The following is a 20196-nucleotide window of genomic DNA, read 5'->3' on the forward strand; positions in this document are numbered from 1 at the left end:
ACATATTTAAGGGTGGTCGACTTCATGGGGCCACTGCATATTTTCATTTTCTATAATAAATCCTGGATTGCAGATTATATTTTTGCAGTGGGGGGGGACTGTATTTATTTTTTCAGTTTGTATACTGCTAATTGCAGTTGTCTCTAAGCAGCATACAGGAGACCCAATGCAATGAGACTAAAAATGAGTTAAAACATAAAATAAGAATTGAATGAAAATGCCTTCTAAAATTCTTTTTTAGAAGAAGTTCTGGAAGTTCATTAGGAAGAAGGCCTGTCTGACACCAGCTAATAGAGAGTTCCACAAAATACTGGGCGTGCAGATCCTTATGGATATGAGCCATGGGGGGGGGACCATGCTGAGATTCCTAGATGACCCTTTGGGTCCCACCTTACTGTACGATTCTCTGACACCAACAGTGACTCCACTGAAGACTTTGGTGATCAAGCAGAGATACAAGGGCCTTATTTAGGGCCTTGTAAATTATTACAAGACTTTGAACCTGGCCCAGGATCAAATGGGCAACCAGTGTGACCTTCTGAGTCCTGGGGATTGCCTGTCCCAATCTACCATCCACAGTGTTTTCCACCAATTTGAGTGGTTTTCTATAGTTGAGCCTTGGTCCTAATTGAACCTAATAAAATACTAGGCTGCAATCCTGATTCCACTTTCCTAGAAGTAAGCCCCATTGAGTTCAGGAGGATTTGGTTCTGAGTAGACTGTTAAGATTGTGCTTTTAAGCTCTTAATGGTCAATTCATCCTCCATTTTTTGCTGCTTGTATCCTCAACTCTTAAAAAAAAATATTCCTCATTTGCAAAAAATGACTCTGTCAAAGTACTAATTGATTGTTGAGTCTATTTATGCCCCACTCTGGAAGGGAGAAGAGGGTGGAATTTCCATTACCTTTAAAGGTGACATTTAACTTGACACATCATTATCTTAAAGCCAGTCTGTATCCTATTTAGAAGAATCTGTTTTACCAAAGCAGGCACCAGGTATCAACTTCTGCTTTGAGATGCTCGCAGCCAAACAGTTAGAAGAAGAAGCCTATAATGTAGCCATGCAAATAACTTACCAGTCAAATAAGAATTCGCTTGCCAATATTTGTTGATTGATTGTGGTCTAATAGGCTGGAGGGTAATAATGGGACCAGCCTGGGTGCCTAGAGATGACATCAGGCAAGTGGCTATTTATAAGCTGTAAAGTGTAGATACGTGCTTTAGAGTAAAAGTACAAAGCCTGTATAATAAATGCTTCTTTTGGTATCTCTTTTATATTAATTAGGAACTCCTATCAATAAGCCACCTGTTCTGGGCTATAAGGATCTTAACCTCTTCAAACTTTTCAGACTGGTATATCAGCAGGGTGGGTGTGACAGTGTAAGTATGGCATTTCTTAAAGCTAGCCTTTAATTTCAAGCTAACATTGTTTTAGTTTTCTATTTAATTAAATATGTGCAATTCTCTACCTCCCGCACAGATTGATAGTGGAGCCGTATGGAAGCAAATTTATATGGACCTTGGCATTCCTATTTTGAACTCCGCTGCTTCATACAATGTAAAAACTGCTTATAGAAAGTAAGTAGTCTCTCTTTTTATTTTTATTTAAGATACTTACTTAGACCCGAAGGAAATCATAAGCAGGATTTGGCAGGGGGAGGAGGCAATATAGACAATAGCAGGGGGGAATAGGACTAACAATAACTTCACGGTCCTGTACAGGTTTTTAGCTACGGTACATTTTTCTGTCTTGCTAACTCAGCAGTCCCAACTGCCGTCTGCTGTGGCTAACAACTTAAACTTCCAAATGTAATATTACATTTAAAAGCAAAATGGTAAGTCGGCGGCAGCTAGAATTTTTGGCCTCATTTGGGCAATCATATTTCTGCTTAGTTAAGCCCTAAGTACAAACAAGCCTTGCATCTCCTCCTATAATCCCTTTGCTCCTCCCTTTACAGAAGTGAGCAAGCAAACTAGGAGAAAGACTTCAAGTTAACTTAGAGTTTTGCATTTTGTCCATACTGGGAAATGGTGATTAAATGGCTTCAGGACAAAACAGGATATTAAGCCATGGTTTAAAATTTTATAGTTTGACCTTTTTTTTTCTTTTTTTAAGTGTTGAGATTCTTGTACCCTGCTTAGAAACTATTGTAATTAAGTGGTATATAGATTGTTGAAATAAGGAAGTCAGTACGAATGACATGGGGAAATTATAGCTAACTGAAGACTTCCTCTTGACTTATTTATTCATAAACCGCCCTTTATCCGATCCCAGGGCAGTGTACATTAAAAAAATATACGTAGCTTAATAACAATTAAAAAACCTTTAAAACAATTGCAGAAAAAAGTGTATCAACAATTCTCCCCTCATTTAAAATGCCATAGATTGTGTAAAGAGGAATGTTTTTGCCTAGCACCTAAAGTCATGTAAGGATGGTGCCAGGCTGACCTCTCTGGAGAGAGCATCCCACAGTCTGGGAGCCACCTCAGAAAAAGCCCTTTTTCTTGTTGTCACCCTCTGTACCTCTCAGAAAGGGGGGACAGACACAGAAAGGCCTCAGGTGACAAGCACAGGGTCTGGGTCGGTTCGTACTGGGAGAGGCAGTCCTTATTTGTCATCTCAAGCGAAGGAGCTGCATGCGCGACCACAAGGTTCATTCATATCTCTGCTTATTACCCTAAGATACGGCCACCCGAGCCAGCCTAATAAAAATCACATTTCCAAGAGTCCTCTATGCACTGAGCAGCCATATGTCAGGACACCAGGAAGACAGAGAGAAACCTCCTTCCCACTATGACTGAGGATTAAAAGAAGAGGGTGGCGTGGGGGAACGATAGCGTTGCTATTGTTGGGAGAATTATTCTGTAGATCAGAACCTCCTCTTGAGTTGGAGCAGAACTTGAGGGTGTTAAAGGAGTGCTGCCTAGGTGATGGAAAAAGCCTTATTTTATTTTATTTTTACATTGCCAATAAATTCCTTTTCCGAAACCTGTAGGTATCTTTATGGTTTCGAAGAGTACTGCCGGTCTGCGAACATTCAGTTTAGAACCATCCACCACAATGAACCAAAAATAATAGAAACAGTACAGAAACCAGAAGAGCCAATGGAGGAAAGTGTAAAAGAAGAGCCAGAGATGTTCCCCATAGAGGTTCGCAATGAGGAGGATGAAAACAATTGCAGCAGTGAAAGTGAAAAAGAAGAAATTGAGCAGAGGTCTCCTAGGGTAAGCTCCATCACTTACAACCTTGTGATATTAATTTGTTATGTTCGACTTTGGAATGGAAATGTATTCCTATATGATTAGTTCTAGATATCTCTTTCTACTTTTATTTTATCTGACATCTGTTATACCTTGCTTGGTTATAAATAAATGCAAAGAAAGAAAAAGTGCAGTAAAAAAGGAGGTTCCTACTCTTGCTTTCCCAGCAGGGGTTTAATTAACCAGCTATAGGCCAATGAGAGTAAGCTAATGTTTATTCTGGAAAAAGCTGGCAGCTCATTTCCTCCTGCGTTTTCTCAGTCCTGTTTTCCTCATGGTTGTATCTGTTGCTGCTCACACTGCTTACGTGGTAACAGAATCCATGTTTTTAGATACCTATTCATAAAGCTGTGATGGTGGCTTTCAGTTATATATTTTGCTCGTCCGTGAATTCCCTGATGCACCGCTAGTCAAGGAAAAAAGCTTTAACTTAATACTGCAGCAATGTATTGTGTAATCCTAACCTACCTTGAAGGCAGCAATGCAGTTTAAACAGCATGCTTTCTTCTCCCCCACCCCCCAAAACCTAACTATTATAGGGACGAAGGAGACTTGTTCGTGATGTCACTGTCGCTAAAAAGGAAGGGGAAGATGATAAAATGCCGGACAAACTAAGAGACAGCAACAAGGAGAACAAAGATGTAGAAGACATGTCCAGTAATGCAGAAAAAAGGGAAAATGAGCTGCCAGTTGGAAGCAGAAAGACCACACCAAAGCAAAAGGAAAAGAAAGCAAAAAAGGAAGAGGAATCTGACAAGGAGTCAGATGAAGAGGAGGACAGGAGGCAAGAAATATGTCTTTACTTCTTCTACTTTTTGTCTGATGCTTGAAATGGGACACCCAGTGAAAATGACCCTTACTCCATGTTAAATTGCATCTCAAAAAGTGTCGTTCTATAGGGCAGGCTCAGTATAAGAACGTAAATGGACAAAGTCTTCATCCTTTTTAAAAAGCTTGAGGCTAACAAAGAGCTTGGTAGTATGATGGCTCCAAGAGGAAGAAGGTTATAGGAGGCTTCAGTGCCAGGGTTGGGGAATCTGTGCACCTTAAGATGTTGGACTACAACTCCCATCCTCCCTGAATATTGGCCATGCCAACTGGGACCAGTGGGAGTTGGATTCCAGCAATACCTGAAGGGGCCACAAGTTCCTGCAGTAGCTCTACACAAAATTCCTGCCTTTTCTTTGGCGAAATAAATATATGCCAATTTCCATAGTTTCCCATTACCCGTAGCCTATGAATCCTTGTTGTTGTATAGTCATGTCCGACTCTTCATGACCCCATGGACTAGAGCATGCCAGGCACTCCTGTCTTCTACTGCCTCCTGCAGCTTGGTCAAATTCATGTTAGTAGCTTCGAGAACACTGTCCCACCATCTTGTCCTCTATCGTCCCCTTCTCCTTGTGCCCTCCATCTTTCCCAACATCAGGGTCTTTTCTAGGAAGTCTTCTCTTCTCATGAGGTGGCCAAAGTCTTGGAGCCTCAGCTTCAGGATCTGTCCTTCCAGTGAGCACTCAGGGCTGATTTCCTTCAGAATGGATAGCTTGGATCTTCTTGCAGTCCATGGGACTCTCAATAGTCTCCTCCAGCACCATGATTCAAAAGCATGAATCTAGGCTGCCTTAAAGCAAAATCCTGGGGTGTTCAGCTTTAGCAAAAAAAAAAATCCCTATCTAAGGTGACTTCCGACAGCATAATCTGTGCTTGAGCACAGCTTATTCATGAGTTCCATCAGAAGGGAACTTTTTTAAGAATATGGATAAGAAGTGCTGTTGTGGTGCTGGGCTGTACTAGGCATTTTCACAAGGCACTTTCAAAGAGCTTCTTGTATAACAGTAATATGTTTGTGTGCAGGGTTCTGTAAGATGTAATATTCAAGTTGATGTAGCTATTAGGATTGCCCTGTTTAATCCTGTTAGATTTATTTTATTTTTAAAACTTTGAGTTGATAAAAAGATACGCCTGGCTTTATTGGGATTTATTTATTTACAAAATACGTAATAAAAACTGAAGGTAGCAAGCACCACCTAATGAGCCATTTATACTTCTTGCTTCAGAAACACTGTTTTACCTATATTCAGGTTTTAATTGAGTGACTAAAACTCATGACGATTTGATTTAAGGGGGCTGCTGCTCTAATTCCTATGCATCCTTTGGCTTCTCAGATAATTGTTTGGGTACAAATTCAAGGTGGCATTAGAACACCATGCAGTTGTGCACTTGTTTGTGAAAGGCCTTTCTTTAACTATTAGGCAGTCACTTGAGAAAAGTACTCAGCAGTAACAAATTAAAATGAATGTCATGAAAGGCTAATGGCGACTTGCATTGGGATTGACTTGAGCGCTTTCCATCAGCTCCACTGTGGCTCTGTGGGATTGATTAGGTGCTTGCACAAGATTCATTACTTGGAAAAGTGCACTTTTGCCTGGATTCAGTTGCTGAGTCACTTTCATTCAAGGCAGAGGTTGGCAGTGCTGCATTGCCGCCATGCAAGCATAATGTAAGTGAGGAGGATCACAGCTGCTGCCCACGTCTGGTCTCTAATTAGTTTGCATCCTGTTACCTGTCTTGCTGCAGGGAAGAACTTGAAAACCGAGGAGAATCGGAAGGAGAGGAGGGCGACGAAGACACAGAGCCTTGCCTAACGGGAACCAAAGTGAAAGTAAAATACGGTCGTGGCAAAACTCAGAAAATTTACGAAGCCAGTATTAAAAGTACAGAGAATGATGACGGAGAGGTTTTGTATTTGGTGCATTATTATGGCTGGAATGTAAGGTGAGGAGAGAAGAAAGTCAACCTTGTAATCTTGCTTTGCAGTCATATTGTAGTGGCAAATAAACGTTCAGGTGGGCTACCTGAGGCCCTGCAGACAGGTGCCTTCAGTCCTGTCCCTCCTCCTCTTTTATCCTGGTGTGCTTTGATCAGGCGTGAGCATTGTCAAGTGTTTTGCCCGGGCTGTATTAGGAGCTGCTTCATGCAGCCATTTTTAAGTCAACTTGGGATGAGTCAATGTGCCACCAAAAGGTTCGCTTAGGAAAATGATACTGTCAGGAGTGCCCCCACATGGTAAGATTTGATTGACAGCCTCTTGTTTACTCAGCAATGTTAAATGAAGATATGGCAAACCTTTGATGGTTTCCCTTTTCAATATCCAGGAGCAGGTGACACAGTGGGTCAGTGTGTCTGGTTGTTAACCAGAAGGTTGGTGGTTTGAGCCCACCTAGGAATAGCTGTGGCAGAATTTCCTGCATTGCAGGGGGTTGGACTAGATAACCCTTGGGGTTATCTATACTGTACAATTCTATTATTCTTTTATCAGTGCAAGGGTTTCTGCTTGCACAGTGGAACTCCCCCTCTCTTTCTGCCACACACCCACTGTTCTGGAGTGTTCTCCAACCCTCTGGAGCGGATTTGGGGAGGTATGAGGCACAGAGAAAGGGAAAAACTGTAAAGCAAGAAATAAGTTGAGATACATTTAAAAAACAACAACAAATAAGTCATTGGACAGTTTCTTCATTTTGGAAAAAAAGAAATGTATTTTACACCTAGAAGGATTCAATATCTGAAATGACTACTGACTTACTGGAAATGTTGGGATGTGCTGTTTATAGTTCACCTACTAACCTTTTAAAATTAAAAACATTTGGGGGGATATGGTGCAAGACTTCCTTTGTAGGCTTGAAATCTAGGGGTGGGGATGCTTTTTCGCGTGAGGTTCTTTTTACAATTAGCCTTTGCTCTAAAGCCATTTTTAACAGGAGTAATAATTCTGCATGGTATGTTTTCCGTAGATACGATGAATGGGTGAAAGCTGATAGGATTATTTGGCCTGTGGAGAAGGGAGGCTCAAAGAAGAAGCAAAAGAAAAAAGCAAAAGTATGTAGCATTATTCATAAACCTTATTTTTTCAAACAACCTTTTTATTTTTAAAAATGGGATTTTCCCCTTTCTGATTACCCTTTCTTTCTGTAAATCCTCTAAGATATGTTGCACAGTAGTAAAATGACCATTTGTATGTATCTGTGTTCAGAGTAAAGAAGAGAGTGAAAAAGATGAAAAGAGAGAAGAGGAGAAGCAAAAGGTGAAACGGGGGCGCCCTCCTCTGAAATCGACTCTTCTTTCAAACCTGTCGTGTGGTCTGCCCAAAACTCCTAATAGCGAAAGTAAACCAGGAGCCCGAAACTCGCGCGGCAGCCTGCCGGATTGCTCACCCTTGCCTAATGGGACTGAAGGTATTTCCAGTTCAGGACTGGGATTTTTGGTGCATGGTTTTTTACAAAGGCTCTTGAACAAGCAGCTAATGATGCTCTTTAGGATGGCAAATCTTTTCTTCTGATTTAAAAGGCATGAGGTGTAAAGCATAATGTGCTAAGTAATGGGCACACACACACTCTTGGAGAATAAATAAAACATTTTCTTTGTAGTGTTATTGCTTCCAATCACTGATACACCCTCTTCCTTTAATTTTTAGGAATGTCTCGCAGGCAAACAAGACGTAGCTCAGGAATGTTGGATTCTGACAGAGGGTCAAATGGTGAGTAGGTTTTTTTTTTCATATGTTGTGGGAAGATTTATTTTGAAATCTGGGGAGGGGGGATGTACAGCAAGAGGACTGAGACAAGACTCCACCTGCAGTTGGGGAGAGGAGCAATATCTATTGGTTCCATTGGCTCTTGATTACAGCCTTTCATGGTGTAAAACAATGTGAATCTCATAAACAGATTCTTCATGCTTCTAATGAGATCTATTGTACTCTTGAGACAGAGAGCGGAGGGTGAAATGCAGTTGCGTCATTAGGTATGAAATACTTAAACTTTACAGAAGTTTAACCTTCTGAATGCTCCCATCTCCCCAGTCATCATTAGCAATGAGAGAGGAGCTGTACTTTATTTATAGACACTTTCAAACTATACCTTTGTTCTAACCTACTTTCTTTGTAGCTTTATTAAAATAATATTTCTCTTTACCGTATGGGGGGTATCCAACTAAGGTGACATTCACACAATATGTTTAAAGCACTATGATACCAATTTAAGCAGCCATTCTGGGAGCCATAGTTCGTTAAGAGTTCTGAGTGGAGACATATTCCCTTCACAGAGCTACATTTTCCAGAGTTCCCTGTGAAAGAGGGATTGCTAAACTACTCTGGGAATTGGCCTTAGTCATACTCAAGAAGAGAATGATTGAAATCAATGGGCTTTGAATGACTTAAGTGCTGATACTAACTTTCATATGAAGTTGTGCCTTGACTACTTGTTCTGTGCATGTATTTTTTTGTAGACTCGATTTCATCTGACAGTGATGCGGATGAAGCTTCTGAAAAGAATGCGAATGAAGAGTTTTCTCCAGCCAATTCTGACCCAGAAAAAGATGAGAAACGAACAGTTGAAAAACCTGATGAAGAAGTCCCAAAGATCTCACTTGTGCTGAAAGAGAATGACAGGAATCAGATCTACCCTTTGGAACCTTTGAAACTCGAAGTTGAAGAAAACGAACAAGTGGTTCAGATTTTTGGAAACAAAAGTGACCAAGTAGAAGATATCAAGAGAGAGATGGAAAAATCACCTAGAGCGAAAGGACGGCGGAACAGAACAAGAGACTCCTCCCTGGAGAATGTAAAGAGCACGCCACTAAACCAGGAAGAGGCAGCAAGCGAACATCTCTCGGATTCTGAAAGATTAGACACGTCGTTATTGGACAGTAAAGGATTGAGCACCCCTTCTGAGAATGAAACAGATCCTTGTGCAAAAGATAAGAAGCTTTCGAAAAGGAAGACTACGGAACAGCCATCCCCCGACAAACGGGTCCGGCTGGTGGGCGAGATGGAAGTGCCAAATATTGTGTCCGAGGGGAGGACAAATGAATGTTCTGGGACAGAAGAATGTAAGGACTTTGGTGCAGATGACTCGCTCAGAAACGAGAACGAAGAAATGCCATCACTGGTGGCAGAATCCGATCAGCGTCTTCAGGGTCGGGGAGGTGAACACTTCAATTGTTCCGAGGAAAACCGCAACCCCACGCTGAAAGACGAGGACGATTCCATGCCTCAGATCGGGCCCGAAACACTCCTCTGCCACGAAGTGGACTTGGACGACGTGGACGAAAAGGACAAGATCGGGCCTGAAAAGTTCATAACAGAGAAACCCGACTCTGGCCACCCCACTTCAAACCCGCCTGCCTTACCTCCCGTGGTCCAGCCGAACTTCTCTGTGGCCTCTCCTCTCACCTTAAGTCAGGATGAATCACGGAGCATCAAGAGTGAAAGTGACATCACCATTGAAGTGGACAGCGTGGCTGAAGAGTCTCAGGAAGGTCTCTGTGAGAGCGAGTCTGCCAATGGGTTTGAGGCTTTCACTACTACTTCAAGCAATTGTAGCATCGCCATCCCAGAAAGGGAGATTGGGGAGAGGGGTAAGTGCCAGCTTCTAACTGGAAACTTCATTTTGATGCTTCCATAAAGTGGTTTTTGTAATCCACATGGAGGTTTGCTTACAATCAAGCAGAATATAAATTTTGTTAAAGTAAAATTCCCTCTCTACGAAGAGAGGGAAAGCATGACTTGCAAAAACACTGAAGGATTAGAAGCAAGGAGTCACATTTTGCTTAGTCATTCATTCATTATTCTAATTTTATTTACAACACAAATCCACAACTCAAATAAACAAATCCACCAACATTAGACATGAACATAACATAAAATAAACATAAAATAAAATAAAACAAATGACAAAATAAAAATCTTCCTTTATCCTGTACATGGCCTCCTTATTTACTTCTTATAAACTGTTTCCTTTATGAATTATTATTATGATTTTTTCAAATTATGACTTTGGAAACAAGTGCAGGTGTGTATTTTAGGGCACTGTTTTGTAAAGTATTCTTTACATTTACAAGTATTCTTTACATTCTTTTTGGAATTCTTGTCTGGGGAGTCCCCTAATTACCTCTTATTAATCTAGCCAATTCGATATAATTTAGTAATTTATCCTGCCATTCCGTTTTTGTTGTTTAGTCGTTTATTTTTATCCCATCGAGGCAGCTAACAATAAAATAGGGGTTTGGGAGCAGAAGTATTGAAATTGGCTGCTGCTTGTAAACTAGCAGCACGTCGATATCCATCATCTGGAGCCCCCAATTCTGCTAGCCATGGCAAGTGTTCCCCTTTGCCCAGCCTGCTTTTCAGTGATGCTCAGAGCAACTGGAAGTTCAACGCAACTTGAGGAGATGACTCCCCAATTCCAAGCCGGAGAAGGGAGCAAGGGCCTGTCCTTTTCATGCAGTTCCTTAGAGGTGCATTGCAAAAAATAATAATAATAAATAAAATCTATCCCTAGCCCACGGGGATCATCACCCCAGTTGCACCAGGCCTGTGTCATCTCCATAGTGCTATTGTGGCAGCACTCATCTCTGTCCCTGTGCCAGTCCCCAGAAGCCAGAGAGGGGAAGCAGGGGGGTGTCCTTGCACCAAATTTTGGAGCCCCGGGTTCAAGGTCAGGGACAAGACCTTCTGGGTGGGGGGAGGAGTGGCTTCCTGGGCAGCCACAAAGGCTGGCCAAAATGTGTGGGTCTCAATCTGTTATGTTTGTGAAAAATAAGCAGATTATGCTAAGCTGGTTCACATAGATGAAGCTGAGGCTTCGTTGCCAAGCTTGTTTGCCCCTGAATTCGCATATGACGCAAGTACATTTCCAGAGTTGTGTGGACGTGCTTCTTTAGAACTGCAGCCTCACTCCCTTGTGGGAGTAGTGCAGCCACAGTCTGTGAAGCATGCAGCTGGAGGTTATTAAAAAGGCTGCTAAGGCATGCACATCAGAGGGCCAGAATTCTGTATTTGAGGGGTGAAATGTATCAGGGAGAGGAGCTAGCCAAATCATGACTTCTGTAGCACCACGATTGCCAAAATGACAGTTGCTGCTCCCTCTCGTTTAGCCTGATGAGTTGCAAGTCAGAATAATTTATTGCTATTTGTTGTTGTTGTTATTTATTTAAAGGTGGTTGGACCTGGAGTGCCCAAAAAGATCTATAGAAATCTACCGTTTTTTACAGAAAAGCATCCTTGGAGGTTACTAGTGTAGTGAAGAGACATTAAACCTCCTCAGGCAGGAAGGCCACAAAGAAAGAACTAGAATTCTGCTTCTTTTACTGCAATTGTATGTTTTAATTGTATTTTACCAGTGATATGTTTGGCACCCTGGGCTTCTTTGAGAGGAAGGGCAGGATATAAATTAGCAGTAGCGTTAATATTCTCATTGGCTGCTTATTGTTTCTGGTCTCTTCCTGGTTGTTTTCTCTCCATACCATTCTCACTTCCATTCCTTCCCAAGAATATACTGGGCGTGTTTTGTTTCTGTTTGCGGCACACTGTGTTTTGTCATCCCTGATGGTCTGGCTTGTCATTATGGGTGGTGTGGGGATGGTCGATCCTTCCAGTCCTGTGACTTTAAAGAGCTTGGTGGCAGTTCAGTTGTACCATTAAAGACTATAAAATGAAAATGCACCTTTCATTTTATTTTCAGGTCAAAAAAGGCCTGGTGACAACAGCAGCAGCTCACTGGCCAAAAAGCAAAAGCGTACTCCAAAACGAGCAAGCACTGTAGCCAAAAATGAGAAGAATGGGACAGGTACGTTTCATAATCTTTCTCTGGAAGGGATTTTGCTCTGTTTCCTTAGTCCAGCCTTCTCGTTTATGCTGTGGTTAGGGAGATGATTTGGGGAGGGCTGGGCTGCCGATTTTCCCAAGAAGGAACTACTTTTGAACCCAGAACATGATAAGTTGCAACCTTTGTTTATTAGATTTCTTACTGTCCCTTACCAGGATGGGTTAGAATGATAAAATACATAGTTACAAAACAAATGAAATTTACAGCCAGAAAACAAGTGAAGTGTAAAAAATATTAAATACAGTCCCACATATTCAAATTAGTTAAAACGGTTCTAATATATATGCACGCCCAGGGTAAAGATCTCCACTCAGAAAGTGGAGTGGAAACCTTTCCCTAGCAGTAGTGGAAATGTTGTCAGCACAGAATGCATTCCCTGCATTGGTTTCCAGTGTACTAAGTAGAGAGTCTTGATGTGGCTGCTCTTCCACAGTATGGCTAGACATGCTGGCAAAAGACTTAATAAAATTCAAAGCAGCTCATCTAATTGTAAAGGTGAACTTTAAATACCTGAAGGGTTGTCACATGGAAGATGGAGCATGCTTGTTTTCTGCTGCTCCAGAGGGCAGGACCTGAACCAATGGATTCAAATTACAAGGAAGGAGATTCTAACTAAACATTAAGAAGAACTTTCGGGTGGTAAAAGCTTTTCTGCAGTGGAACGGTCTCCCTCAAGAGGTGGTGGACTCTCCTTCCGTGGAGGTTTTAAAGCAGTGGTTGGATGGCCACCTGTTAGGGATGCTTTAGTTGAGATTCCTGCATTGCGGGGGTTGGACTAGATGACCCCCGTGGTCCCTGCCAACACGCTGATTCTATGAAATACCTTTTTCACTTGATTACCTTCCAGTAGAATGAGAGCTAGAAATACAAAGGCCTGTTGTTTTGCTAACATAGGCTTCAGAATTTTAATCTTAAACATGTCATCACTTTGTAAGACATCCTGTGGAGGGCTATTTTCCCTCTAGAGAAGGAAACGTAAGAATTCCAACTTGGAAATATGGTTAAAATGGTAGCATTTGTGTGCCGTATGAGTTTTAATAATCAGATGGAAATGTTCTCTGCTCAACTGAATTGTGTAGTAACTTTATGTCCTTAAAGACAGCTTGCCTTTTGCAGTCATGCATATGTTGAGTGTCTGCAAAAAAAGCCGGGCAGGGAGGGGAAAACTGAGGTTGCTTAGACGTGCAGAGAAGGGCGTCCCACATTGCTGCATTCTAAGAACATCACAAGAGCTCTGCTGGATCAAGCCAAAAGCCCACTTAGTCCAACATCATGTTCTCACAGTGGGCAACCAGATACCTGTGAAAAGCCTGTAAAAGACTTGGGCACAACCATGTTTGCCCTACTTAATAATAATAATAAATAATAATAGTTTTATTATTTATACCCTGCCTATCTGGCTGTGTTGCTTGTGTGTCATAGGTAGACCTCTCTTGTGTTCGCCTCCCCACCCCCTTTCTGCAGAGCCATTGTAAAATTATTGAAATAATGTATTGAAGCACTTTTGAACTATTAAAATGTGGTATATAGATGCTATTGAATGCATACTTTTTTATATTGAATGCATACTGTTGTCTAAAAGAGTACTGTGTAGTAATGGGACAATCCAAAATACTGTGTCATGTTGTTGCAGGACAAAGTAGTGATAGCGAAGATCTTCCTGCACTGGATAGCTCAAGCAAATGTACTCCAGTAAAACACATTGGTCTCTCCAAGCCGCAGAAGCTCACTAGGTCGCCTGCTAGAGTATTATCCCCAAATATCAAAGATGGGGATAAGGACAAGCAGAGGGACAAGAACCATCAAAACATTTCTCCAAGGGTGTATAAGTGGAGTGTCCAACTCAGTAAGTGCTCCTCCCCCCCCCTTTTGTACAGTAGATAATTTGGGTGGGAAATAGGGTTACAGCAGTACATGGATGTTCCTTCTGGATCGTCAAAGCCTTTTCAATTATTTTCCCCCCAAAGATGAATTGGACAACATGAGCAGTGCAGAGAGAATCTCTTTCCTACAAGAAAAACTGCAGGAAATCAGAAAATACTACATGTCTCTGAAGTCTGAAGTAGCAACCATAGACAGGAGAAGAAAACGATTAAAAAAGAAAGACCGAGAAGGCAAGTTCAGTCTTTGTCAGACATACAAGCTTTTGGGTGAGTGGTGGTGTCAGAAGGCCTGTGCAGTTTCTCTTTCCAGGCATTGCCATGCGTGCTCTCCATGTTTGGAGTGTTTATATAACATTTTAATTGTGGAATTGTGACCAAGGCCATTGTCAGTTTTTTACAAAGGGCATACAGTGGTGCCTCGCAAGACGAAATTAATCCGTTCCGTGAGTCTCTTCGTATAGTGGTTTTATCGTCTTGCGAAACAAGCCCATTGACACCTTAGCGGATTAGCGCTATTGGCGTTTTAGCGGCTTATCAGCTTAGCGGATCAGCTGATAAGCGGCTTAGCTGCTTAGAAAAAGGGGGGGGGACCGCAGGAACTCGCAAGACATTTTCACCTTGCGAAGCAAGCCCATAGGGAAATTCGTTTGGCGAAGCGCCTCCAAAACGGAAAACCCTTTTGTCTAGCGGGTTTTCCGTCTTGCGAGGCGTTCGTCTTGCGGGGCACCACTGTACCATCTGCAACAAGGAGGCATGAAACTGAAATGTGTGAAGGGGCTGAACTGGATGTGCTCTTAAAATCTGAGCACAAAGAGACTGGCAGCACCTCACGGGAGCTGCTTTTTGGGTGATATTGGTGGCTGCTCTGGGAAAGTTGGGGCTAAAAAGCCAAAATGTGCAGGTGGCACCCACCACCTCTTGTAGCACAGCATATTTGTACCCTCTCAACTTTTTCTTCCATCTTTCTTCTTCAGTTTTGGATATTTTTTTACTTTTTTGCCCACAAGGTTCTTTCCAGCCCCTGCTCTGCATGTGTGCCCCATTTGGCACAACATAGTTTGTCATAGTTTGAGGGCTTGCTTTAGAGCAGAGGGTCCTGCAGTCTTCCAGATGTTGCTGGAAAACAACATCCGCTGCTGTCCGTTGGCGATACTGGTTGGGGCTGATGGGAGTTTGGAGTACACAGCTGGAAGGCCAAGCAGGTCCCCACATCTCCGTTAGGCATTAACAGGCCCAGATTCCAATTAACAGTGGGAAAAGCTGGTTCAAGAGTTGGCAGTACCTGGCAGTATTCAAATGAGTGACTTTGGCGGGGGGATAGCTTGTTTTCTCCTGCTCTGGAAAGTAGGACTTGAACTAATGGCTTCAGGTTACACAAAAGGAGATTCCGACTAAACATCAGGAAGAACTCTCTGACAGTCCAAGCTGTTTGACAGTGGAATGGTCTCCCTTGGAAGGTGTTGAACTCCCCTTCCTTGGAGGTTTTTAAGCAGAGGTTGGATGGCCACCTGTCATGGATGCTTTAGCTGAGATTCCTGCAGTGCAGCGGGTTGGGCTGGATGACCCTGGGGATCTCTTCCAACTTGACGGTTCTATGATCTTAATAGTTCACCAAAGGCGCAGTGATCACCTACATATATTGGTAAAAGGGTGCGTTAATGCTTTTTGTATTTTTTTTTTTAACAGTGTCTCACACAGGAGCTTCCATGTCCTCTGCCTCTTCGGACACTGGAATGAGCCCTTCGTCCTCCTCTCCTCCACAGAACGTGCTTGCTGTTGAATGCAGGTGATACTGGTCTCCTCTGCCTTGTGCAGCAAGTCGCTGTCATGGACAGAAATCCCGAAATACCATAGAAAGCACTCAACTGGTTTGACATTGCCAAGTATATTCTGTATACTCTTCCACTGCTGGACTGTGTCTGTCTCTTCTCCTCATACCCCTCCCTCCATCTTGTCATTGTGGATTTTTATTTTTATTTTTTACTTTATTGTGGATATTAATTAAGCTAATTGGCAACTGAAGGTTTGTGGGTGCACTTGGACACCTGTCTTTGTGCTTATTTTTTGTTTTTTGTTTTGGTTAAAACAGAAAAGGGCACTTAATCAAATTTGGAAACTTAAATAGCCAATGAAGCATTTGAGTGCTATTAGGAAATTCTTTTTTTTTTTTTTTTTAAAGGAGCAAGTGCACCAAACAGTCATCAAAATAGGTTAATCAGAAAATGGAATTATTGCTGCACTTTTTTCACCAAGCTGTATCTTAATCCTGAGTGAGAGTCCCTCTCTCCCCCCCCCCCCTTCTTTTCTTTTTGGAGAAGCACTTGCTGTACAGACCTGCCAAAGTGTGTATTCAGCAATGTTCCCAATTTTAATGGTGTAAATTGGACAAAATAAATTGTGAAAGGAAGCGTAGTTGACTGGAAACTACCGTTGTAATGAGTCTTCCACTTTTTATAGGATTTTTGAGCACACGATTATGCAAATATTTTAATGTTTAATGTTTACAGTGGAATCGTGAATAGGTTTTCAGTGGACTATCTTATCCCTTGACAAAAGTATTTTGTCTTTTTTTCTATGTAATTTCAGAGTTTTTATTTTGTTACAAAAAGGCAAAAAATAAAATATATAACAATGAAGTTATTTAACAAGATTTCTAAAGCTGAATTTTTTTGTGTAAAATAAGGTATCTTGCAACTTGTTAAATATATTTATTCAGACATTGGATGTTGTATTTTTATGTATTTTTAAAAAAATATTAATAAAATTGGGGAGAAAAAGTCTAAGTTAGGTTCACTCTTTCAATAAAATATACCTGTCACTTAAAATCATATACAGGTGGCTTCATGTACCATACCTGTATGTGAAGTGGTTTTGTCTGTTCAATCTTCCACAGTGTAAAACTATAATCTGGCATCTGGATTAAACTCTATCCTGTCTTGAAAACTTTGGCAATCCTAGTACTTCTGTTGCTTTTGAGGAACAAATCTTTGGTTACCCTTACAATGCTTTTGTCACACTTTCTTATTTGCTGTACTGTTGAAATCAGTTTTCTATCTGCCAAAGTTGATAAGCATAATTGAGAAGAGTTAAAATGACTGCTTCGGCTGTGGATTATCCCACAGACTGAAAACAGTTTGTAAATAACTTTCCCAAAATCATGTATTTAAGACAGTTTGCATATACATTGTGTATAAAGTGATTTTTTAATCAATTTTTTAAATTCACCTTTGTACATTGAAAAGGGGTTTTCTGCCTTTTCCATGTTAATATACTGTAGAGTTATAACTCAGATTCTCTAGACTGTCAGGATATTAAAGGTTCACAAAACCTGAAGGTCTTGAGTGAGAGACTCCAGTGAAATGGTCATGTAGCTAAAGCCTGGTGTCTCTTGCAGTTCCATTTTATCAGTTTCTCAACTTATGATTCCAGTTCCTTCCATTTTCACAGAGATCTAAAGGAAAAAGTACTCTTGTAAAAATGCACTTTTTCTGTCTTTTTCTTAAGCAGAGCTATTTCAATGTATGATACAAATGAAGCTCGATGAAGAGCATTAATAAAGGTTATGTTTTTAAACATAGGCTTTATTTTATTTTTAACTGATTTTGTAAAACTGCCATCATGTCCAAACAATAGATAATGGCTTCATAATGTGCTGTAAAGATTCTTCAAAGCAAACTTGGATCATATATTTTAATAATAAAATAAGTTATCATTATGATAAAAACTTGGTCAGATGTAATCATGCTTAATATTGCTGTCAGCAACTATTAATCTGAGCCTAAAACCATTTTACTTTGTTGTAAAATTAATACCCTGTTCTTCAGTGGCCAAGAAACATAGACACGTTCTCAAATATTTATCCTTTATCGGATACCTTGAGCAAGCTAGATGCATTTAAATTGCAAAATGCTTTAAAGTCCTGACGAACACTGGCTTATAGCACTTCATTAGCACACTCAACAAGAGATTGACCTTAGCTGTTGTGAAAATATTATGAAAATGAAGTTGGGTAAAACTGAACAGTTGTAGTCCAACTAAAAAGGCTGAAAAAGTTTATCCTCTCTGGGAATCGCTACTAATGTGTGTAGTTTATCCAAAGCTGGGTAAACAGCTTTAATAGGATGGTACTACTCTACAAAAATTTGCTTCTCAAAACAATTAGACGTTGAACAAAGCTCCGGTTGTGGGACTAGATAAAGCAGGGTAGCTATATAGATATATTTTTAAAATGCTGTATTTCTGTGCTTCTGAAACTGGCTTTTTAAGAAAAACTAGCTGAATAGCCCAAAACCATAGTAAGCTACAAAATCATTTAAAACTACTCTTCAGGATCAGTGTTAAATAAAATGGAGAAGGGGAAAAACACTGGATATAATATTAAGGCCTCCAAGTCTGCAGTTAAAAGTCTTAAGTTGGAGTGAGAAGGTGTTGGGCAGAAACCTTGTTTAAAAGATTTTTATCCTGCCCTTCATCTCAGGTGGGTTATAGCAAGCCAAGTAAAATATAAAAGAGTAAAACTCAGTATACCCGCACTAAAACATGGTTTAAAATTCAGAATATTCAGCACAGACAAAAACTACTATGCACAGCTCATAGCTGGGTCCCAAGTTGCATTAAAGTCAGTACACTGGTACCTCTGGTTAAGTACTTAATTCGTTCCGGAGGTCCGTACTTAACCTGAAAATGTTCTTAACCTGAAGCACCACTTTAGCTAATGGGGCCTCCTCCTGCTGCCACACCGCTGGAGCACGATTTCTGTTCTCAATCTGAAGCAAAGTTCTTAACCTGAAGCACTATTTCTGGGTTATCGGAGTCTGTAACCTGAAGCGTATGTAACCTGAGGTACCACTGTACCTTAAATTGGTCTCTGTGACATGGCAGATGATTCAGAATTAGTGTTGAACATACCTGGGCTGCCGGCCTGTTAGCACCCTGCTTTCACATTCAGGTAGAACACATGACAGCTGTCAAATTGAGAAGCGACCTGGGCTTGAATAACTGGTCAAGCTTTCCCTGTCCAGGAACAGCTGCAGCTGGTGTAGCAGCAAGAGCTGGCAAGAGGCATGTGTGTCACAGAGGCCACCTGAGACTCCTTTGACAAGGTGGGATCCAGAACTGGGTACTTTGGATACTTTAGGGGGAGTGTGCAATGCAACTCGGAACAGACTGTGCAACAAATAACCAGATCCAGGAACCAGCAGGTTACAGCACCCATCTGGTCAGGATCCCCACTTCAGTTTAGTCACTGATAAGCAATTGGAGAGGGAAGCACAGACCAGAGAGCAGCCTGCATCCATCAAACACAATGTGGAGAGTGGCTCCAAGTGTTTAATTCCAGCTGGAAGCTTCCAGGAAGCCCAGAGAGGGCGAACATGAAGGCAAAAGAGAGTGAAATGCTTGCTCTTTTGACTTCGCCGGGTTCGTAAGGGATGAAGACGAAGCCACTTTGAACATCATGGAGCAAAAGTGTCCCTCTTGGCAACCCCATCTCTGCAAGGTGGTGGTTTGGTTCTGCAGCAGTGCCTAAATACCATCTTGTCACTCATAAAGCACTTAAAATTCTATATTGGGACTAAAAGGCTCGTGCACCTGGAGAATTTGTCCGTCCAAGCATCCGTGCGCTGGATTGTCTCCAGAGAGCCCTGTGTTGTGGGTGCTGCCTTCTCTCCACCCAACCCCTGGTAGTCAGTGGTATACCGCCTCTGCCCCTTGCCATTTACTTTGGCAAGGGTGCAGGGGCCTACCAGCCCATCAGAAGCCCCCATCTTCCAGAAGCACAAAGCAAATTGAAATGTTTAATCTATTTGATACGCTTGCTTCCCTTCCTGTTCTGACACTTCCCTCTCCTCCCTCTCTGTCCCCCAAGCCAGAAATCCAGGTACCGCTTCCAAAAGTTTGTCAAATCAGTGGTGGCTCCAGAAGACGAATAGTTTGTGGGGTGCAAAAGGGGGAAAGTTGTGCCCCACATGTTGAGAGCCAGTGGTGTTGTGCAGCAGTTCTAGAGTGCCGAACTGGGACCTGGGAAGAGTCCAGGGTTCAAATGCTACCCCACAAAGCTCACTGGCAACAGGGGCCAGTCACAGCCTAACCTACCTCATGCCGGATTTACATATAAGCTAAACAAGCCATAGCTCAGGGCCCTACTCTCTTGGGGGCCCCCCAAAAAATTAAAGGGAAAATAAACTGGATGTACATTTCCAAAATATAAAGTAAAAAACAAATACAGTGGTACCTCTGGCTGCAAACGGTATTGGTTCCGGAGGCCCGTTCACAACATGAAAATCCCGCAACCTGAAGCTTTGTATCTGTGCAGGTGCACAGTGCGATTTGACACTTGTGTGCATGCACAAAGCATGCTTTAGTGCTTCTGCGCATGCGCGAGCGGCGAAAC

The 20196-nt window shown here is 41.7% G+C and overlaps 1 protein-coding gene across 5 annotated transcripts in view; it reads left to right on the forward strand.

Moving 5' to 3' along the window:
- ARID4A (AT-rich interaction domain 4A) overlaps window positions 1-17382 on the forward strand; it is a 60546-nt gene extending 43164 nt beyond the window's left edge. For 4 of the 5 annotated variants that reach the window (XM_081858797.1, XM_081858795.1, XM_081858796.1 and 1 more), the window contains 13 exons: window positions 1287-1381; window positions 1482-1579; window positions 2998-3226; window positions 3802-4046; window positions 5840-6037; window positions 7054-7138; window positions 7293-7494; window positions 7734-7796; window positions 8543-9673; window positions 11779-11883; window positions 13556-13768; window positions 13890-14072; window positions 15492-17382. In XM_081858797.1, the coding sequence (XP_081714923.1) occupies window positions 1287-1381; window positions 1482-1579; window positions 2998-3226; window positions 3802-4046; window positions 5840-6037; window positions 7054-7138; window positions 7293-7494; window positions 7734-7796; window positions 8543-9673; window positions 11779-11883; window positions 13556-13768; window positions 13890-14072; window positions 15492-15595 (2951 nt within the window). In that variant the 3' untranslated portion in view covers window positions 15596-17382. The remainder of the gene's footprint in view (window positions 1-1286; window positions 1382-1481; window positions 1580-2997; window positions 3227-3801; window positions 4047-5839; window positions 6038-7053; window positions 7139-7292; window positions 7495-7733; window positions 7797-8542; window positions 9674-11778; window positions 11884-13555; window positions 13769-13889; window positions 14073-15491) is intronic. The other variant, XM_081858799.1, reaches the window with a different exon arrangement.
- The last annotated feature ends 2814 nt before the right edge of the window (window positions 17383-20196 follow it).

Source organism: Podarcis erhardii (assembly GCF_964252035.2).
Source record: "Podarcis erhardii genome assembly, chromosome: 1".
Classification (NCBI taxonomy): domain Eukaryota; kingdom Metazoa; phylum Chordata; class Lepidosauria; order Squamata; family Lacertidae; genus Podarcis; species Podarcis erhardii.